The 20,268-nt window shown below is 37.1% G+C and overlaps 3 protein-coding genes across 6 annotated transcripts; all 3 read right to left on the bottom strand.

Annotated features, from left to right (window-relative positions):
• Positions 1-1,458: 1,458 nt before the first annotated feature.
• Positions 1,459-2,178, bottom strand: LOC113359878 (protein LYK5-like). Its single transcript, XM_026603447.1, has one exon. The coding sequence runs from the start codon at positions 2,176-2,178 to the stop codon at positions 1,459-1,461; it is 720 nt and encodes a 239-aa protein (XP_026459232.1).
• Positions 2,179-2,186: 8 nt separating this feature from the next.
• LOC113361559 (zinc finger MYM-type protein 1-like) lies at positions 2,187-5,869 on the bottom strand. 4 transcript variants are annotated; one of them, XM_026604765.1, is made up of 4 exons: positions 5,558-5,869; positions 2,669-5,185; positions 2,555-2,592; positions 2,187-2,456 (listed from the first exon to the last, which is right to left on the bottom strand). In XM_026604765.1, exon 2 carries the CDS (start codon positions 5,158-5,160, stop codon positions 2,815-2,817), a length of 2,346 nt encoding a protein of 781 aa, XP_026460550.1. In that variant the 5' UTR covers positions 5,161-5,185; positions 5,558-5,869; the 3' UTR covers positions 2,187-2,456; positions 2,555-2,592; positions 2,669-2,814. The 4 variants fall into 4 exon arrangements, with proteins under 4 accessions (XP_026460550.1, XP_026460551.1, XP_026460547.1 ...); XM_026604766.1 differs by having other exon boundaries at positions 3,716-5,185; XM_026604762.1 differs by having other exon boundaries at positions 2,555-5,185.
• Positions 5,870-6,032: 163 nt separating this feature from the next.
• LOC113361560 (lysM domain receptor-like kinase 4) lies at positions 6,033-7,174 on the bottom strand. The gene has a single exon (XM_026604767.1). The coding sequence runs from the start codon at positions 7,006-7,008 to the stop codon at positions 6,154-6,156; it is 855 nt and encodes a 284-aa protein (XP_026460552.1). The 5' UTR covers positions 7,009-7,174; the 3' UTR covers positions 6,033-6,153.
• Between the last annotated feature and the right edge of the window lie 13,094 nt (positions 7,175-20,268).

Genomic DNA, 20,268 nt, shown 5'->3' with positions numbered 1-20,268 from the left:
GCTCAAGGGCGCATAATGACTGTAACTAAGTTCGATGGAAGCATATGAACAATGATCGTGTATGGTATGATTGATTTGACATGCAATACACCTAGAATGATTCCAATCAATGTGGAGTTATGAACATAAAGGAGAAAGGTGTTTCTCAAGATGTTGCATAACGGATGATCATATGATGTTGATTTGTAGAGATGGTCATATTTTTCACCGTGGTGGAGATTTGTACAATCACCAGTAGGTTGGATTGTTAAGTCTGAGTTGGTGATCTTCAAGTTTGGTTTGCTCTCTTCTGGTGGAGGTTCTACGGAACAATTTGGGTGAACTACATTTTCGGTTTGATTCCTATTGAGGATATGTAGGCAACCAGTAATGGTGCAATCGATGTTCATAAGATGGAGGGATAACAAGTTGATCGTCTCATGCATAAATGCATGATCCGAGGTGGAGAATTGTAGGGAAACAGTGGTTTCCTAGTTTAGGTTAAATTCTTAGTTTGAGTTAATTACCATATTAAGATGGGATACCTAAATTGACCATGGTTTCCTAATATGAGTCGGTTTCCTAATCCAAGGAGGCCAAGACTTGGGAACCAAGTTTGTGACTCCTATATAAGGAGGTCTAGGCTAAGTGTTTTAGTCGTGGAATCCTCAATGTAAATCTCATAGAGATGTGAGGGATTCATCCCACCTATTGAGGTGGTTATGTGGGAGACCTAATGGTGGAAGGAGTACACCATTATGGTGCTTCTGGGATACTTATCGATGTTGGAAGATATGTCGTTATGGAGTATTCATATGGAGATGTTGGTAAAACATCTTGTTGAGGAGAAGATCATCTTGGTGGTGCTGGATTAGATTATTGGTGTTGAGCTAAAGGCGTCCATAATAATTTATATCAGGGTGTGCAGACAAGATCATCTCGTTGTGGTAGATAATGTGGTAAATATTATCACGTATGGGTGAAGACATTACTTTGGATATTATAGGGTGCTTGTGAGAGTTTTTGTGTTCGGTCACGTTGTGGTGAGTCGATGGATTGATATAGTCAGTCAGTTGTGTAATTCTCAGTGGTGATTCTATAATGAATAAAGAAGTCGTGGCCGCTTGGTAGATGTAGACAAATACACACATTGTGTATATTGTTGAACCACGTTAAATCCGTGAGTACTTTACTTCTTGTTGCTTTTGTTTATGGCTCGCATCTATGTGGTTCTCTTTCTCTTCTTCTTATCCTAGATCGTAGTAAGGTTCATGAAGCAATCCGAGAAATCAAGTGTTTCTTGTTAGCTAATATGTTTCCACAAGATTAGCACGTAGATGGCTCTGAACCCCAACAATTGGTATCAGAGCGATCCAGTTGTCCCAAAAAATAGAATACAAACCAATTAGTTGATAATCTGCCTTCTTCAATCCTCACATTCAGAAAACATATTTACAGTGACTCTAGTTTTCTCTAGATTTAGTTACTCAAAAGAAATTTCATTGAACCCATCTGAATATTTACCAGCGCTGAGACTACTTCATTCATGCTTGGTCTGCTGGTTGGATCTCGAATCAAGCAGGAAAGACTCAGTCTGGTTATAGCCAGTGCAAGCTCCAACCCATAAGTTCCTCTGAGATTTGAATCAATGAAGTCCCCGAGCTTCGTTTCAATATCTTCTCCGGCCATCACAGATATTATTGCAGTTGACAGATATTCCGTTCTCCGACCATCATGCATCATAATTACATCCTTCCCAGTAATCAGCTCTAACATCACAATTCCAAAAGCATAAACATCCATCTTTGTTGTTACGGAACCAAAATCCAAATACTCAGGTGGCATGTAACCTCTCGTACCCACTAACTTCATAGAAGCAAACCCATTCTCCCCTCTCTCTGTTGATCTTGCTAGACCAAAATTTGCAATCTTAGCCCTTACATTCCTATCGAGTAAAATGTTTCTGCTATTTATATCCTTGTGCACACAAGCAGGGTTTGTAAAGTTATGCAAATACTGAAGACCTTGTGCAATGTCCAAAGCAATTTGAATCCTATGAGACCAACTTTGGGTGAAAGAAAATTTCTCATTGTGAAGCCAGTCTTTTAAAAAACCATTTTCCATGAACTTGTAAACTAAGTAGAAATATCCTTCATCTTCACATATACCATGAAGTCTAATGAGATTAAAGTGATTCATCTTGTGCATTATATTGACCTCCTTGGATACATTAGTCAGGGACGGAGCCAGGACTTAAAGGTTGTGGGGTCGAAAAAAAATTTCTAATATTCACAAAAAAAAAATTTTAAACTGAATCAAAAACGTCGTTCGAAATTTTTGCCTTTGTGCGCAAGTTCCACTGCAATTTAGTTCCAAAAGCATTTTCAGCACAGCTTTCTCCTCAACAAAGTAAATTACATGACTAGACTATGATTTGCATATGCGAGTTTTGTCCTTTGAATCCAAGTTTGAGATACCTGCAACAAAGACGAAAGGAGTTCAAAAGCATGACTGTTTAACGAGCTAGCAAACCCATTACAACTAATATACTTATATACAAAAATGTAAAGCTTACCATTTTCGCCAAAATAGATGAACTCATCTCTACATCAACTGCAAAAATCAAAAGACCCATAACCATAAGTCTGCCCAAAAGATGGAGAAAATAAATCATTCATGTAAACCCTACCTGATGCTAATTAATCTATGTTATATCATCTCCCCCATTTCACATTGTATACTCAAGTACCAACTTACAGCCTCCCTTTGCGTGGCTTCATGATCTGAAAACGGTTCATAATAATGTCATTGACGATGCTATCTATTATTACTTTTTCAACATACAAGTAAGCAGTCGTTCAACCACTCATCACCCATTCTATTACGCAATAGAGTCTTCAGTATTTTCATAGCAGAAAAGAGTCTTTCTACACTGGCAGTAGCAACCGGTAAGATCAACGTCAATGTCAACAGTAAATAAACCTTTGAATAGACCTTGTCTTTCTTTGTTTCCACCATTTTTCGGGCAAGATCAGTAATTCCATTCAAACTTGAAAACTCAGTGCTTGTTCTCACATCCATAATGTAGTTTTGAAGTTGACCATCGAGTAATACAATGTCAATTTCATAAAAATCCTTTGGATAAAATTCTGCAAGGCGCTTCAACTTGTCCTTATCAAAAGCAGCAAACGAATCACTCGGACATAAGCAAGCTACACAAAGAAGAAGCTCCGTAGTTGTTTCAGTAAAGCGATCATTCAATTCTCTTAGTTGCAAATCTATAACAGCATTAAATATCCCAATACGGTATTTATGCTCGTTGCTGTTTTCTTGGACATTGCGCTTTGCTCTTCCTTTACCTAAACTAGAATCATTCATACAAACAACCTTAATCTTATGCTGCTCACAAAATGAAGATACTTCACTAAGTAAATCATTCCAACCATTATCCCTCATCTCTTGTAGTCTTGTCTTACAAATCCGAACTAACTTCATGGCATTCACAATATCCTGGTCTTTTCTTTGTAAAGATTCTGACAAATCATTTGTAACTCCCATAATATTTTTCATCAAATGAAGACGAAAAGCAAAATTATATAACTTCATATGAACCAAAATACCTCTAGCTTCAAATCTCTTATCAGAAGTTTTATCTTTTGAAACTGATCTAAGTACACCCATCACAGCTGAATACAAATTAATCAAGCTAATTAAAGTATTTTGGTGCGAACCCCACCTTGTATCCGCAGCACGCTTGAGGTTCGACTCTTGGTTTAAACCTCGCCCAGTTTCAAGTTCATTGTTGCTAAGAGCTTCAGAAATTTCAGCACCTTTTATTTTTCGAAGTATTTCAAGGCGTTTAGGTGATCCTCCAACAACATTAGTCACACAAGTAACTAATGAAAACAAATCCTTGATTTCTGGATCTTTTTTCGCTACATTTACAACAGCTAACTGTAATTGATGAGCAAAGCAATGAATAAAATATGCAGACTCATTTTCATCCAAAATAAGCTTCTTAAGACCATTATACTCACCTTTCATGTTGTTAGACCCATCATAACCTTGTCCTCGCAACTGGGAAAAACTTAAATTATGCCTCGAAAAGAAATTAGCGATTGTTTTCTTGAGTGAGAGGGCAGTGGTAGTAGCTACATGTTCAATCCCAACAAAGCGCTCAATAACACGTCCTTCTTTCACATACCGTAAAACGATAGCCATTTGTTCCTTTGACGAAATATCTTTAGACTCATCAACCAGAATTGAAAAGAATGAATCACCAACGTCTCGAATAATTGCAGCAATTATTTCAAATGAAAAAGCACTTGTAATATCTTTTTGAACATCAGGAGAGGTCAATTTCAGATTTTTCGGTGCATTTTCCATAATATAAGGCTGCAAATCTTCTACATTGATGTTACCAAGCCATGCTAAAATCTCAAGAAAATTACCCCGATTTGCAGAATCATCACCTTCGTCATTCCCACGAAATGCAAGACCCTGTCTTAGAAGTATTCGGACAATTTGTATTGAAGCCCTCAAACGAATTCCATATTGCCTTCTAGTTTCATCTGTTTGCTTAACAAGTGCTGTGTCAATATGTACTTTTTCATCTAACAAGTCTTCACAGGCTTTCCGAGCTTCGTTGTGAGCACTATTTATATCTCCTACATGAACCTGCAGTCTTGATTTCTTACTCCAAGTACAAAATCCTTCATCAGCAAAGTTATTAGCACCACTTGATTTAAACAAGTAACAACATAAACAATATACTCTATCTTTTGATATGTTGTATTCTAGCCAATATTCATGAGCTTTGAACCAAGAATGATTGAACTTTCTACCTTTCCATGAATTAGGAAATTTATGATTTTTAGGCTGGCACGGCCCATTCTGCAAATATGCCCTTCGAACTTGGTTTCTAACATTTGGATGATAATCCATAATCGGTTTTCGAAGCCCTGGATCCGAAGGGAGGTTTGCCAATTCAACATCAGTTAACAAGTTCACCGCATCACTTTCTTTTAATCTTTTCACTTCAGTAGGTAAAGAAGAAGCAAGTTCACCAAGTTCATTTGTACTGCCACTACCTGATCCACCTCGTTTTGAAGGCGATGATAAATCAACTGTCGCCTTCCTTTTGTAAAACCTCTCCATCGACAATTGAGTTTTCTTCATCATAAATCACGGAATTGGATGCGTAAACCTACATTGACGATTTGATGCTTCAATTAGAACATTGTAAACAAACAAAATATACAAAAATCAAACAAAACAGAACATTGATACTTCATACTTCTATTAAGAACAATATGAATAAAATAAATAAATTTGAGAAAACCCTAAAAATTCAAATAAAAAACAAGGGTGACTCTGATTACTTATGGATTAGCTAGTATTTTAACGAATCTCAGTATATTTATGTAAACTATGATTATAGCGAGGAGGAATTTTGCTTTGATTAAGAAAAGAATAAAAACCCTAACTTCAAAATAACCAAATCCAAACAAACGATGGCATATACTTCAGAATTGAAAATAGAATAAAAAAGGAAATCATGGTTAAGCTTCACCTTCACCTGATTTGTGATCGGTATCATTAGCTAACTAATAATATCTTGCGAAAGAGTCGAAGAGATGCAGAGAAGAGGTTCTCTTTTTTCTTTCGTGGTCTCCAAAGAGATACTGTCGGTGACTCAGTGAAGATAAAAAACCAATCTAAGCTACTCGGTGGAGTAATAAAAAAAATGGTTATTAGTTTTAACTTTGACCCTTTGAAAATATATAACTTCAAGTGTGCCATTTATATTTGCACCCACAAGAGTCTATTATTATGGAAAAACCAACTCTATTCTTACTAAATTTGAAATTTCAGTGGGTGCAAGCGCCCCCATTTGCGCTCACATGCCTCCGTCCCTGACATTAGTATTCATCTTCTTAATAGCTACTTCTTCCCAAGCTAAAATCCCACGATAAACCGAGCCTTTCAATCTGAATTCCACACTGAAATTGTTTGTAGCCATCTTCAATTCATCAAGTGAAAAAGTTCTGAACACTTGGTCCATAACAGCTATTCCATCTACTACTTCTTTTGGTAAAACCCATTTTGCTGTCTGACTATCTTTCTTTTTCTTGTGATACAAACACACAACAATTAGAGCAATACATGAGATGACTAGAACAGTGGAAGCTGCCAGAACTCCCATACATAAGTAAAATCCTCTCTTGGACTTCCCTTTAGTATTTTCGTTAAGAACGTATGGATTAGGAGACTCCATTTGTAGAGTGTGAATCTTGGTTTTGATGCTGACTGGTTCAGCTGAAAAGGAATCAAAATTGTTGTGAAAGGAAAAAGAGTAGGATCTTCTTCACGTTCATAGAACCCATTCGCGACTAGTATGCTCTTGATGCTTACATTAAATCTGTCACTAAGTTTAGGAACGGTATCACCCCAATAGACAGAGTAAGTTAACAAATACTTGGTGCCATTGAGAATTTGATTACTTGTTGGGCAAGCGCATCTAAGAGGCACTCGCAATTCATAACCAGGTAACAAGCTTGTAACGTTGTAAATATTTTCGTCTATGAGCGAATCACAACTAGATAACCCCTGATAAGTGTTGTTTGCAATTGAGAAGTAGGTGTCTTGGGAAGTAAGGATAACAAAAGATGAATTGGCCTGATAATACTTACCTGAACAAGAGCAGTTTACAGGAACTACAACTTCTTTATTAGTGGGAAACTTCGCAGACAATGAAACATTGTTGACGTGCGCAAGTTTTGACGGGTCTGAATGTGTGAGTTTAGAAATGGTAAGAACTGAATTATATGAAGGTTGAGATTTGAATAGCAAGAAACCTTGGCAGGACTTGTTTTTGCCGTTGCAGGTGTCCAAGTTATCAGGGATAGTGCCTGTTTTGTCAGTGCCGTCACAATCTAGTACTAAATTTTCAGAATAATTCTGTTGAGAGGTGATTTTGGAAGTGAAAAACCAGAGGCATACGAAGATTATAAGAAAATTAGGATTCATTGCTTTTGGTTACCATGAAAAAATGATTATGAGTTCATGGAGAGTCGCTTAAGAATTATTGATGTTTGAACTTGAATACAGTAGAGACAGTTGAGAATTTATTGATGTTTGAACTTGATGAATACTGCGATCGCGTCATTGGCATATTAAACTTCGACTGCAAATATCAGGGTGGTGTTGACCTTCAACGAAAGAACTAACAGAGGTTTTTGTTCTGGTCCAACTCTTTTATGGTGACAAGAAAACTTCAATTAATATTAGTAAAATATAGAGTTTTTTTAATGAGATCCTTCTGTGTTACTGTGCAAGTTAACTTGACATTCTTCATATGAACACTCTCGTGTGGCGTCCTAGTTCGACCTGCTTCCACACTTCTAGTCACTGTCCCTAATTACTTTTGGTTGAATAGACCAATAATATGATAATGTAATCAAATGCATTGAAAATGTCAAAAATCATACCTGTTCAAATTCAAAAGGATTCCAATATTCAAGGTCACGGAAAAGTAGACAGGGTATAATTAGAAAATAGGGACAGTGACTAATTCATACTTGGAGAAACGCACTGACTATGCATACAAATGGTGACATTTTAAAACCTCATCAAGACATCAAAGTATTTGGAAATTTGGAACTACTAATCAGTGTACTATTCTACAGTATTATAACAAAATTTCGATTAGAAAAGAAGAAGTCGGTGGCTTTGCTTACCGACTGTGGATTTTTAGCTTAATAGTACAAACTATGCAAATTCTCTTTCAAAACAAGGATGACACGATGGGCATTTGGAAAAGTTTGAAAAGTTTGATCGCGGCCAACTAAATTACTGAATTGCACTGACAATCCAGAACTACCGGCTCTTGGGAATATTATTAAAATTCTTTTCATTCAAGTACTTGAACCTAGTAAGTCGCAATGATTGTCTGCTGTTCGGAGAGAACCTGAGATGTAAGCTAAACGGTGTGCATAAAATGAAACTTATGTATGAGATAAAGACAAGATCTGTACACAATTTATAATCATGTATCAAACGACATTATTTCTCAATTTAGGACCATAGTGGAAACTTCTATGAGCAAGGGCTATTTTTTTTTTAATAGGAAAAAAAAATAAGAGCAAGGATTATAGGATTATGGGATAGACTTTGAAAGAGTCTATCCAAAATGGGCAAGTCTTCATCTGAACGAGTGAAAAATCACCCGTGGGATAGAGTGACCAGAGACTACACGGGAAACTGTTATCCGCTTTTTTAAAAGAACCAAAAGTGGACGGCCAACTATTGGCCGTTTTTTATTTTGACTGTAACAGATTTGGAGTTTCAAAAGTTTACCGGCTTACATTCAGAAGTGGAAACTTCACTGTGGCCATTAAAAAGAGAAGAAAAAGCGAAGCTGCAAAAACCCGATCTACAAAAAGGAAAGCCCCTAAGTCGCACAATCCAGAGATGCTAAAACCACACAGACAAAATAACCATAACAAGAAATCAAGAAAACCAGAGAAAAGTGAGTATCTAATCCAACTTCACCAGCTTACAAGAAAAACCACTTCACTGTGAAGAACTCTTCCAAACAAAAACCTGCAAACCAACCCACACCCCACTTTAATAAAGTTGAGCGTAGTCTAAGAATAAGTGCAGGCTTATACTTGTACGGCAGGCTCTTTCAATCGTTTAAATTCTATACTATCTTTTAGCCGTATAAAGTGCAAATATATTTACACGGCACTTGAAAAGCCGTTTGGAAAAAAAACCAACTTAAACGGCAAACAGTTTTCCTTCTGTTTTCAATTTACTTATACACAGCAAACTGTTTGCCGTATTTCCAATAAGTATTTCAAACGGCAAATAATTAGACGTATAGGGAAGACTTTCGTACACTCGTCCGATCGGAAGAGAAGGTGATAGAGTTTAGGGTGAAAGGGGGTTTCCCTCTATCCATAGTATGACCTAATTTGATCAAATTTGATCAACTCTTTCATTTTGAAAGAGACTCTCAACCCTCATAGCCCTTGCTTTAAAGAACCCAACTCTTTCATTTTTATATATGAGTCTTATATTTATTCTATGTGTAGACCACATAAATTAAAGGACTAAATAAAAATGACACATGGGATTTTTTACACTTTATGTTGGAGATACTCTTATGGGATTCACTTACTATAGGTTTTTAAGGGAGATATTTTGGGGAAGATATTATAGGAGAGTTTTATCAAGGGAATATCACTACTAATTAATTCCAGGAATTAAATTTCACTAAAGCATAGTGGCATTGCGTGGAAAGTTCACAAGTAGCCGTATTTATCCCATAACTCAATTTTCGTCTTCTCATATATACATACATGTCAAAACTTTCCATCATATTTTCAAATTGAAGAGGTGCCTCTTTTATTTGTTGTTTATGTTTTAAGTGATTAGATTAAATTGATAATGCATTCGGATTTTCGTTTGATGCAATTATACATAAAACTTACAGGTGAAAATTGTAATTATCACTAAAGTATGAAAATTGGAATTTTCAATGTATGGGTGGTAATGACAATTTTTCACAAGACGCGATTGATTCCAAATAGTTAACTTTGTGATTTCATTGGATTTTGAAAACCAGAATTTTCCGCGAGTTAGGTGATAATCAAGATTTTCAACAAAATGCAACGGATTTCACCTTGTGAGAACTACGATGCCGATTATCGCTAAACTGTGAAAATTGGGATTTTCATATTTTTACAAACTCACAATCCATGAAAATTACTATTATCACAAAAATATGAAAACTAAAATTTTCACAATAGACGTCTTACAAAACCTAATCCGTGAAAATTAGGATTATCACCAAATGTGAAAACTGAAATTTTCACATGAAACGTGAAAAGTAAAAACGGACTTAATTAAGGTGAGCTATTTTAGGGCGTTTTTTTAGGGATTATTATTACCAAAACCCAATCCATGAAAATTAATTAGGATTATGACCAAATGTGAAAACTAAAAACGACTTATTTAAGGTAATCAAAGGAGAGTTATTTTAGGGCGGTTTTTTAGGGATTATTATTCAAATGAAAGTATTTACTTCGGGGAGCTTTTTTAGGGATTATGGTTAGAATTATCCTGTCAAGTTGTCAAATTTCTAAAAATAAAAGAAAATAAACAATCAGTCCCTTATTTACGTGGAAGGTTATTTTGTAATCAAGGTCATTCATGGGTTACCCATATATAAAATCTAAATGATGTGTTTCTAATAGAAAAAATAATATTTGCGCCAGAAATAAAATTCCCCTATAAAATATATACTCCCTCATGTTTTTAAAAAAGATAGGCCAGATTGAAAAAATGAAAGTATATTTATTTTTTTAAACGAAGGTAGTAACCGATAACGATGAATAACAAAGAAGATATACCAAGACAGTTTGTGAAGCGGTATATATCACACCCATCTCCACCGCATCTACCCTTGGTACTTCCTCTGATCTCTTCAATTAAGAGAAGGAACCCAATTACGAGATATATAACTCCCCTTAAAGTGTCTCCTCGCAACAGGTGAACTACCCGATTGGATGTCGCAACAAATAAGAGTAAGCGAGACTCGGGAAAATATTCGTGTAAATTTTTGTAGGCAAATTAGATGACAAAAAAAAAAAAAAAAAAAAAAGTGGTTTTTAAGGATTCGGGTGCTACAAGTGAGACTTTATTGTCTAAGTGGATTTGGTGATACAGTAAGGAAAAACAGGCCTTATGGTCCTCGCGTTTTTAGGGGTCACTCAAAAGGATTTAGGGGCCAACAATAAAACAAAAAAGGTCACCCAAAGGGAAAATGTAGCCAGCCCTTGGATATGATAACATTGTTATCCTCCGATTGTAATCGGAAGCCAAAATATTACCCAGACTTCCGATTGTAGTCGGTGCAGTATTAGAATGATTTATGTTTCATTTTTTCCATTTCTTTTCATTTTTGAGTTGTTAGAGTTATAGAGAAGAATGTGAAGGAAAAAAGAGAAAACCCATTTTATCACTACAAAAATGGATGGATATGAAGAAGGTGAGAATCATGGCGAAGAACAAAATGTTGAGGGTTCACGACCGTTTAGAGAAGACGATTTGGGGTATATGTTGAATGATCCAAACTTTTGTGGAGAGGAAAACCTAGACGACCCTTTCATGGAAGAAAATGGAGAATCGCCTGATATTGAAGCTAACGATGCATGTAAAACACAGGTATTGTGTTAAGAAACTCAAATACTCGATTTGCATGCGTTTGTGTGCTTTTGTAAACAAGAAAAACCGATTATTGCATGCATTGAATGCCATGAACTACCCAGATTCGGTAGATAATTTCTCGAATAAACTTACGAATATAACACACTGAGTACCAAATATGTATATTCGGTAGTTCCAAGATAGTAGTTTACTGCCGAATATGAGAAAAAACCCCAAACTGGTTTTCCAAAAAAATCTACATTCGGTAGTTATGTAGAGTTATTTACCTCCGAATGGCCCCAAAAACGAATTCCTCAAAAAATTTCAAAACTCAGTATTCTTATCCTTTACAATCGGTAATAGTTTAACATTATTTGACTGCCGAATATAACAGTGGCCTCAAAATAAAATTTCCGAAAACTTAAAATCGGATGTTTATCGATTAAAGTTATCTCCCGGTTATTTATATTCGGCTGTTTTACTATATTTTAGATTCCGATTATATCATTTTTTGCACTCAGTAAACTGTGTACATTCATTTGCATAAATCGGGTTTTGGGTAACCGATAGGATTCCGAATATAGTATATTCGGAGTTTGACTTATTTAATAACCTCCGATTATTGTATAATAATTTGTTGCTTTCATATGCAGGCCGTTGAAGAGTTTGTTGATGATTTCTATTTGAGGCCCGACACTTCCCTATACTATGCAAACGATTTGGTATACTCATTACTACTTTTCTTTTTTTTCAAAATTTATATGTTAAATGGTTATGCTTATTAGATTTGTTTTGTTTTATGCACGTTTAGACATTTGGAAGTAAGAAGGAGGCAAAGGAATGGCTTATGAACAAGGCAAAAGATAACATGTGCGTGGTAGTTCAAAATAATCATGTTAGTGACACTCGATTTGAAATGATTTGTGAGCGAGGTGGGACGCGAAAGAGTCACGAGGGAAAGAATAGTAAGTACGTACGGAAGACGAATAGGAAATACCGAAGCAATACCAAGAAGATAGGATGCCCATTTAAGATTGTCTTCTATAAGCCCGATGGTATTAAAGGTAAAGAGTATAAAATGTATAAAGTTGATAACGGTTGTCACACACCATGATGATCCGTTGGATTTAATTGGACATGTAATGGTTGCCAAGTTAAAACCACATCAAATGCAGACGGTGAGGTCTATGCGGATCCAAAAAGCGAGTGCGATCTTAAGTAAAATAAAGGCGGACGACCCCGACAACTTGTCTTCTTTGTCTACAATTAAGTCGGCCCTAGCTACGATCAAAAGGACTGAATGGGATGGTAGAACGGTCATGCAACAATCGGAGTGGTTAGCGGAGTTACACGGCTACACCTTGAGAAGGGAAGAAAAGGATGGTATAGTGGTTCGTATTTTCTTGGCACATCCCGAAATGATCCAATTGGCTCAATGCTTTCATCAAATTTTGTTGATAGATGCTACTTATAAGACAAACAAGTATAACATCGTTGTTGAACATTGCTTGCCATACTTCGGACAAAAACACGTTTACGATTGCATGGGGTTTAATGGATCATGAGAACAATGTGAGTTTCATTTGGATGTTGGAGACGTTGAGGTCCATTTATAACGGTGATAATTTTCCAAGGGTTATTGTAACGGATAACGATCAAGCCTTAATGCATGCAATAGCGGTAGTGTTTCCGGAAGCCCAAAACTTGCAATGTACGTGGCACATTCAATGCAATCTCAAAACCAATTGCCATCATCATTTCCAAGCTAAAAGACCAAGGAAGGGTACCAAGAGGTCAAAGGAAGAGGATGAGCGCATTAGTAAATTAACCGTGGAAGAACGTAAGGAAGAGGATAGGCTATTTGAAGAAAAGTGGAAGGAGGATGGAATTATTTGGAAAATGTTCATGAAAGCATGGGACAAAATCGTTTGGTCGATGACCGAGGAAATTTACGAATGTAACTTGAAGAAATTTGAGGATGAATACGGCACGGACTACCCAAAACCGGTTGAGTATTGTAAAAAACAATGGTTAACGATTAAGGAGAGGTTTGTGTTTGCATGGACATATGAATATCGTAACTTCAAGAACGAGGCGACAAGCATTGCGGAGGGGTCTCATGGTCGACTAAAGAAAATACTAATTGGTAGTCAAAATGGAGTTGTGTCGATCCAAGAAGCAATCCATGAATTCACCAATCGTGATCTCGTAAAGATTAGGAAATGTATGCAATTTAGTGTACACCAATTCCCGATGGAACATATTAAGGAAAAATTGCTTCTAAGGGGAGTTGTTCATAAAGTTTCAAGATGGGCAATAAATCGCATGATGATGAAACAATTGAAGTTATATAAAACTTATGATGACGAGAATACGGTTTGTGTTTGCAAGGATATGATAGGTATTGGACTCCCGTGTCGTCATAAGTTGGGTAGGTATGTTGAAGTGATTGACATCGATGATATTCACCATTTTGGAAGCAATTAAATTTCACTCCGAACACCCCGGTAGTTGATGGTCCGTCTTTCTTGGAGTCGGAATTGTGTGCACGAATAGCCGAGCGTTACGCTACATCAAACGGCACCAAAAGCAAATATTGATGCATAATTTGGAGGAAGCCCTTCACCCTTCTTTAAGGGAGGTTGATGAACCTATTAAGCAAAAGAACACCGGTAGGCCGAACACCGAAGTGTCGAGGACCATCCAAAGAAAAGAGTTGAAGGAGTATTTGTCTAATAAAAGAATATTGTCTAGGCACGAGCGTTCGGAAGCCGAATTTGAAGATGAGCCGGAACCTAAGAAAAGAGGTCGTCCAAGAAATGATCAAAGTGGACCAACCACCCGACAAGTAAGGCCAAAGATCTCTACAGAGCCTTCTCAAGTAAGTCAACCCAATGTTGTCGAAGAAGTTGTTGAGAAAATGAACGCCTCGCAACAAACCCAATCAATGAAAATTCTTACTATAAAAGAGGACAAAGGTACTCTTCGTTGCCTTAGAGATCTTAATGGAAGACCAAATCGATCCACATATACAATATACAAAGAGTATTTGGAACAACTCCCTCCACTTATCATTCCATTTGTTTTGTCGACCGACGAGGTTGATGGGGATGGAAATTGTGGGTTTCACGTTGCTACGGAACAAATGGGTTACTTTGGAGAGGCGGATATCGAAGATGTCACCCAATTCCAATATTTAAGAAATAAGATGGCGGTACAACTAGTGAAGGACAAGGGTTTTTATATGGAGATGATGAGGCGAGGAGATAGATATGACAAAGAACAAGAGTTCAAAGACTTAGTTGCGCGTGTGAAGTTCCGAAAAGGATTGAAGACAATCGGATCCAAGTATTGGATGACAATGCCTAAATTTGGATATCTCCTAGCGGACGTTTTGAATTGCGTGGTACATTTCTTTGTTCCTCCTATGTATGGACTTAGCATAACGTTTGCACCCACAAGAACGGCTTGCAACGAGTCGGTTAAAGATAGAAGAATCGTAATGGCATTTGTGAATGAAATGCATTTTATCGGTTTAAGAGTAAGAAAGATTGTGGCGTGGCTTCTTGTACTTACCAACAAAAGGACCCAATGAAACGTTAATCCAAAATATACGATCGTCCTGCTGTTCTTTGGGTAGATCTTTCACAATGTAATAATTTTTTATCCATTCGGTCTCTTCCTCAACTTGTTTTAATCTTTCTCTATGATGGAATTGTTCTTCACCTCACTTCTTAGCCTTGATTTCCTCTTCCTCCTCCTTCGTTTCCACTAACGATGGTTTAATTTTTTTGGGTTGTTTGTTCCTTTTTTGTATTTCTTCTTCCATTGCTGCAATTGATGTAGTTGTTCGCTTGCATCTTCGAAGTATGTTGTTGATTGATGATGGACTTGCCATTGAAAAGGTTTTTCATTCTGATTTTTTACTCAATAATAACTGAGAGGGGTTACCCTCCTTATATAGATTAGAGTTCCAACGGCTCTAATTTTTGAAAATATGGCCGTTGAGGTTTCTGAAAATATGGTCGTTGAGGTTTCGTATCAATGATGCACTACAATCGGTTGCTAACGATACACGTATTCCCTCCGAATAAGACATTCGGAGGATAATTTTTTTTTGTAAAGTCCCGAATGTACGATGGCCCAAAAATCAGAATTTGGGAAAAACTGATGCTTTTCAAATTTTGAACTTGAAATAATCGGAAGTCAACTCAGTTACCAAAACTTCCGAATATGGGATGTCTAACCTTCTATATTGGCCCTTGGAACCACCTAGAGCCATGGCATGGTTTGTTTTGAACTTGTAATATTCGGAGGATAATGTTTTTTGTAAAGTCCCGAATATACGATGGCCCAAAAATCAGAATTTGGGAAAAACTGATACTTTTCAAATTTTGAACTTGAAATAATCGGAAGTCAACTCAGTTACCAAAACTTCCGAATATGGGCTGTCTAACCTTCTATATTGGCCCTTGGAACCACCTAGAGCCATGTCATGGTTTGTTTTGAACTTGTAATATTCGGAGGATAATTTATTTTGTAAAGTCTCGAATGTACGATGGCCCAAAAATCAGAATTTGGGAAAAACTGATACTTTTCAAATTTTGAACTTGAAATAATCGGAAGTCAACTCAGTTACCAAAACTTCCGAATATGGGATGTCTAACCTTCTATATTGTCCCTTGGAACCACCTAGAGCCATGGCATGGTTTGTTTTGAACTTGTAATATTCGGAGGATATTTTTTTTTGTAAAGTCCCGAATGTACGATGGCCCAAAAATCAGAATTTGGGAAAAACTGATACTTTTCAAATTTTGAACTTGAAATAATCGGAAGTCAACTCAGTTACCAAAACTTCCGAATATGGGCTGTCTAACCTTCTATATTGGCCCTTGGAACCACCTAGAGCCATGTCATGGTTTTTTTTGAACTTGTAATATTCGGAGGATAATTTTTTTTGTAAAGTCCCGAATGTACGATGGCCCAAAAATCAGAATTTGGGAAAAACTGATCCTTTTCAAATTTTGAACTTGAAATAATCGGAAGTTAACTTAGTTACCAAAACTTCCGAATATGGGCTGTCTAACCTTCTATATTGGCCCTTGGAACCACCTAGAGCCATGGCATGGTTTGTTTTGAACTTGTAATATTCGGAGGATAATTTTTTTTGTAAAGTCCCGCATGTACGATGGCCCAAAAATCATAATTTGGGAAAAACTGATACTTTTCAAATTTTGAACTTGAAATAATCGGAAGTTAACTTAGTTACCAAAATTTTCGAATGTACCACACAAATCATTGTCATTTGAACTTGTCTAACTTAGTTACCCAAACTTCCGAATGTACAACACAAATCATTGTTATTTATCTTCTCTTCTTTACTTTACGACCGTGACTACCTGCCAGTCCTGCACGACCACGGGTTTGAGCACCTTCAGTTGGAGCAGCTTCAGCGCTCGATGAAGCTCGAGTTCTTTTACCCGTCTTTGATACTGCCACCTTGGGCTGATGCCTCTTCGTGACTTTCTCCCCAAACTGGGCATCATAATATTCGTTATCCATATTATCAACTAGATCTCTATCCTCTTTGATCTTCTCAGCTGGCATGGGATCTCCGCTCTTCAGGCATGCAGTTAACATTTTGGAAACACGCTTGAACCTATTCACCTGTTTTTTATACGTAATGACATAACATCAAACGGTAATTACCTAAGATTTATAGGAATAATATAAAATGAACAAAAATATAAGAACACACACCAGTCTATCATAACCAGCTGGTTTGTCTTTGATGATACAATTATAACTTGAACCCGCCGCAGTAGTGTTGGATTTGATTTCACGGATAACCAAAAGATGTGATACCTTGTTATACCAACTCATATAGTCTGGAGAATTTTCATCACCTCGGGTGGTTCGTCTACCAGTGTCGATAATGAAGTCATTCCTCTTATCCCAGTTATCAAGAACAGTAGGTGGGCCTGTGTGAACAATCGTGAGATTATCACCACCAGAAGAGCACAACTCCAACTCCAATTTGTAGTAATCCCCTATTTTCTCCACAGGTTGATGTTGTATATACATGTGTTGTCGCATCACCCTAGAGGGGTTATACATCACATATCCTGTGGGTTGCCACAATGGTCCAAAATAAAGGGACAAGTCCGACCGACCATTTATAAGCCCACTGGCTCGATCTTCCTTGTATGGATCAAAGCATACGTCCGAGGCCTTCAATTGGTCCAAAATCTCTCTCATGCGAATCAACTGCTGCTCTTTTGTCCTAGAACGGTTGTCTTCAAATGTATACTTTGTTCCTCTAGGAGTACCTTTGCACCACCCCGGGTTCTCTCCGGCCAACTTCAGGATAGGGAAGTGGTCATAGATCCATGCCTATATACATAAGAAACCAAGTTTTAGTAAATAGATTGTGTATATTCGGTAGTAATTTCCAAACATTATTTCCGATTATATATAATCGGAAATAAAACTGAGTACCTATCCACCGAATAACCAACATTCGGAAAAAGAGATGGATCATTTCCTACCGAATATGCGTCATTTGGAGTTCAGTAACCTATAGTTTTTCTGGCCTGTATATTCGGTTCTAATATCAAATGAATATTTCCGATTATATATAATCGGAAACAAAAATAAGTACCTAGCCACCGAATAACCAACATTCGGAAAAAGAGATGGATCATTTCCTACCGAATATGCGTCATTTGGAGTTCAGTAACCTATAGTTTTTCTGGCATGTATATTCGGTTCTAATATCAAATGAATATTTCCGATTATATATAATCGGAAATAAAACTGAGTACATATCCACCGAATAACCAACATTCGGAAAAAGAGATGGATCATTTCCTACCGAATATGCGTCATTTGGAGTTCAGTAACCTGTAGTTTTTCTGGCCTGTTTATTCGGTGCTAATATCAAAAGAATATTTCCGAATATATATAATCGGAAACAAAAATAAGTACCTAGCCACCGAATAACCAACATTCGGAAAAAGAGATGGATCATTGCCTACCGAATATGCGTCATTTGGAGTTATGAATATGCATCATATGTATTGTCTACCAAATAACTATAGAGTGAGTTATAGAGTTAAAGAAAAAACCTGCAATAGAGCCATGTTCCCGGCAACTTGGCAGGTTCCTAGCCTCGAAGCCTTTCTCAACTCTTCCATCAAGAATGCTAGGCATGCCGTGCCCCAAGAATAGTCACCGACTTCATAAAGAGGATCCAAAAGTTGTATGAGGTTGGCGTCGATCCGGTTGCCAGAAGTATTGGGGATATATGACACATCCCAATACACAAAGGAGATATGCGGTGGCAGTGTGGTTCACTTGCTCATCAGTTAACGTTCCATTCTTTTCCTTCTCCAAGGTGCCTCGGAACATATTCATCAAAGCTATAATGTTGATCTGTCTTGTTCTGTAACTTGCATGCCTCCTAAACTCTGCTGTTGTTGTCTCTTCATCCCAACCTAAGCACTTTTTAGTTAGAGCATAAAGTTGTGCCCAACTTAACTGCTTTGTGTAGTTAAACTTCACAGTTGTGCCTTGGTCGGGAAGGTTAAGAATCTGCACAACATCATCTGGGGTAATCGTCATCTCCCCAAACGGCATATGGAAAGTATCGGTATCAGGATACATTCTCTCCACGAACGCCGATATGGCCACACGATCATGTTCCAACAATGAATTCTCGGCGGCATTAGCTAACCCCGAGTTGGCAACAATTGACTTGAACCTTTCACATTCACCGGATAAAGGCCACGCAAGCATTTTTGTTGGTGCGGCGGTAGGTTTGAGTAGACGGACCGCATCTTGATGATCCTATTAAAGTACATAAAAAAATCCTTAATACAAATATTATGATATAACACATAGACAATACATTAATAAAAAATAATAATTTTATTACCTCGGTTTCGTATATTTCTCTGGCCCATGAGTCTTTGTATCCAAATAACAATTTTCCTCCATCCGCTGGTAGCCCAAGGATTGTGCCTGCTGGAATACCCTTTTTCTTCAAGTGCTGAGGGACAAGATGTGATGCTTTCTTAGCAATATCCTTCTTTACACCATCTTTTCCTTTTTTGGCTTTTTGGGTACCACTTGGTTGTCCTTCTTCTTCTACTCTTGGCACTGGATCAACTGGTTCAATTTCATGGTGGGGTGTAACTTGTGGAGCAGTTGGTTCTGCACTTTGTTGAGCGGCTTGTTCAACACTTGGTTGCACCCCTTGTTCACTGCCTTGTTGTTCTACACTTTGTTCAGCACTTGGTTGCACTCCTTGTTGACTGCTTTGTTCTTTAAGCTTTGTTGAGCACTTGAATTATCTTTGGCACTCCTTTCCCTCCTAGCACTAGCTGTCACTTTCTTCCTCCTTTCTCGACTTTGTCTAAACAACAAAGAAAGGAACAATATTTACAAACTATACAATCGGAAGACAAAGTATGGAAATATAACCCGAATGTACACATTCGGAAGTAAGAAGACACATACTGTTCCCGAATACAAAACAATCGAAAGCTAACTAAACATATTTACAACCGAATATGCATCAATTGGAGTTCAGAAGCTCTAAATTTTTCATCCTACACAATCGGAAGCAAAGTACACAACTATAACCCGAATAAACAAATTCGGAAGTAAGAAGACACATATTTTTCCGAATGAAAAACAATCGGAATATAACTAAACATGTTTACAACCGAATATTCATCAACTGGAGTTCAGAAACTCTAAAATTTTATCTACACAATCGGAGGTATAAAACATTATATTGTCTTCCGAATAAATACTGGCCCCAAAATGAGATTTTTCCTATATCAGAAATTTTGAGATTTTTTCAATATATATTCGGTAGTGAGTGTTACTTCCGAATACTGTGTGTCTACTTAATATATTCGGGAGCAAAAAATTCATTAAACTACCGATTATTACCATTTGTATCCAGGAAGATATGGCCAACAATATTCGGCAGATATACCAAATATTTCTCCCGAATACTGTCGATGTTCTTGAGAAATGAAGAACACGACTACATTCGGAAGTAGT

Source organism: Papaver somniferum, chromosome 3, assembly GCF_003573695.1.
Source record: "Papaver somniferum cultivar HN1 chromosome 3, ASM357369v1, whole genome shotgun sequence".
Lineage (NCBI taxonomy): Eukaryota > Viridiplantae > Streptophyta > Magnoliopsida > Ranunculales > Papaveraceae > Papaver > Papaver somniferum.
This window is presented reverse-complemented; position numbering and strand designations above follow the sequence as displayed.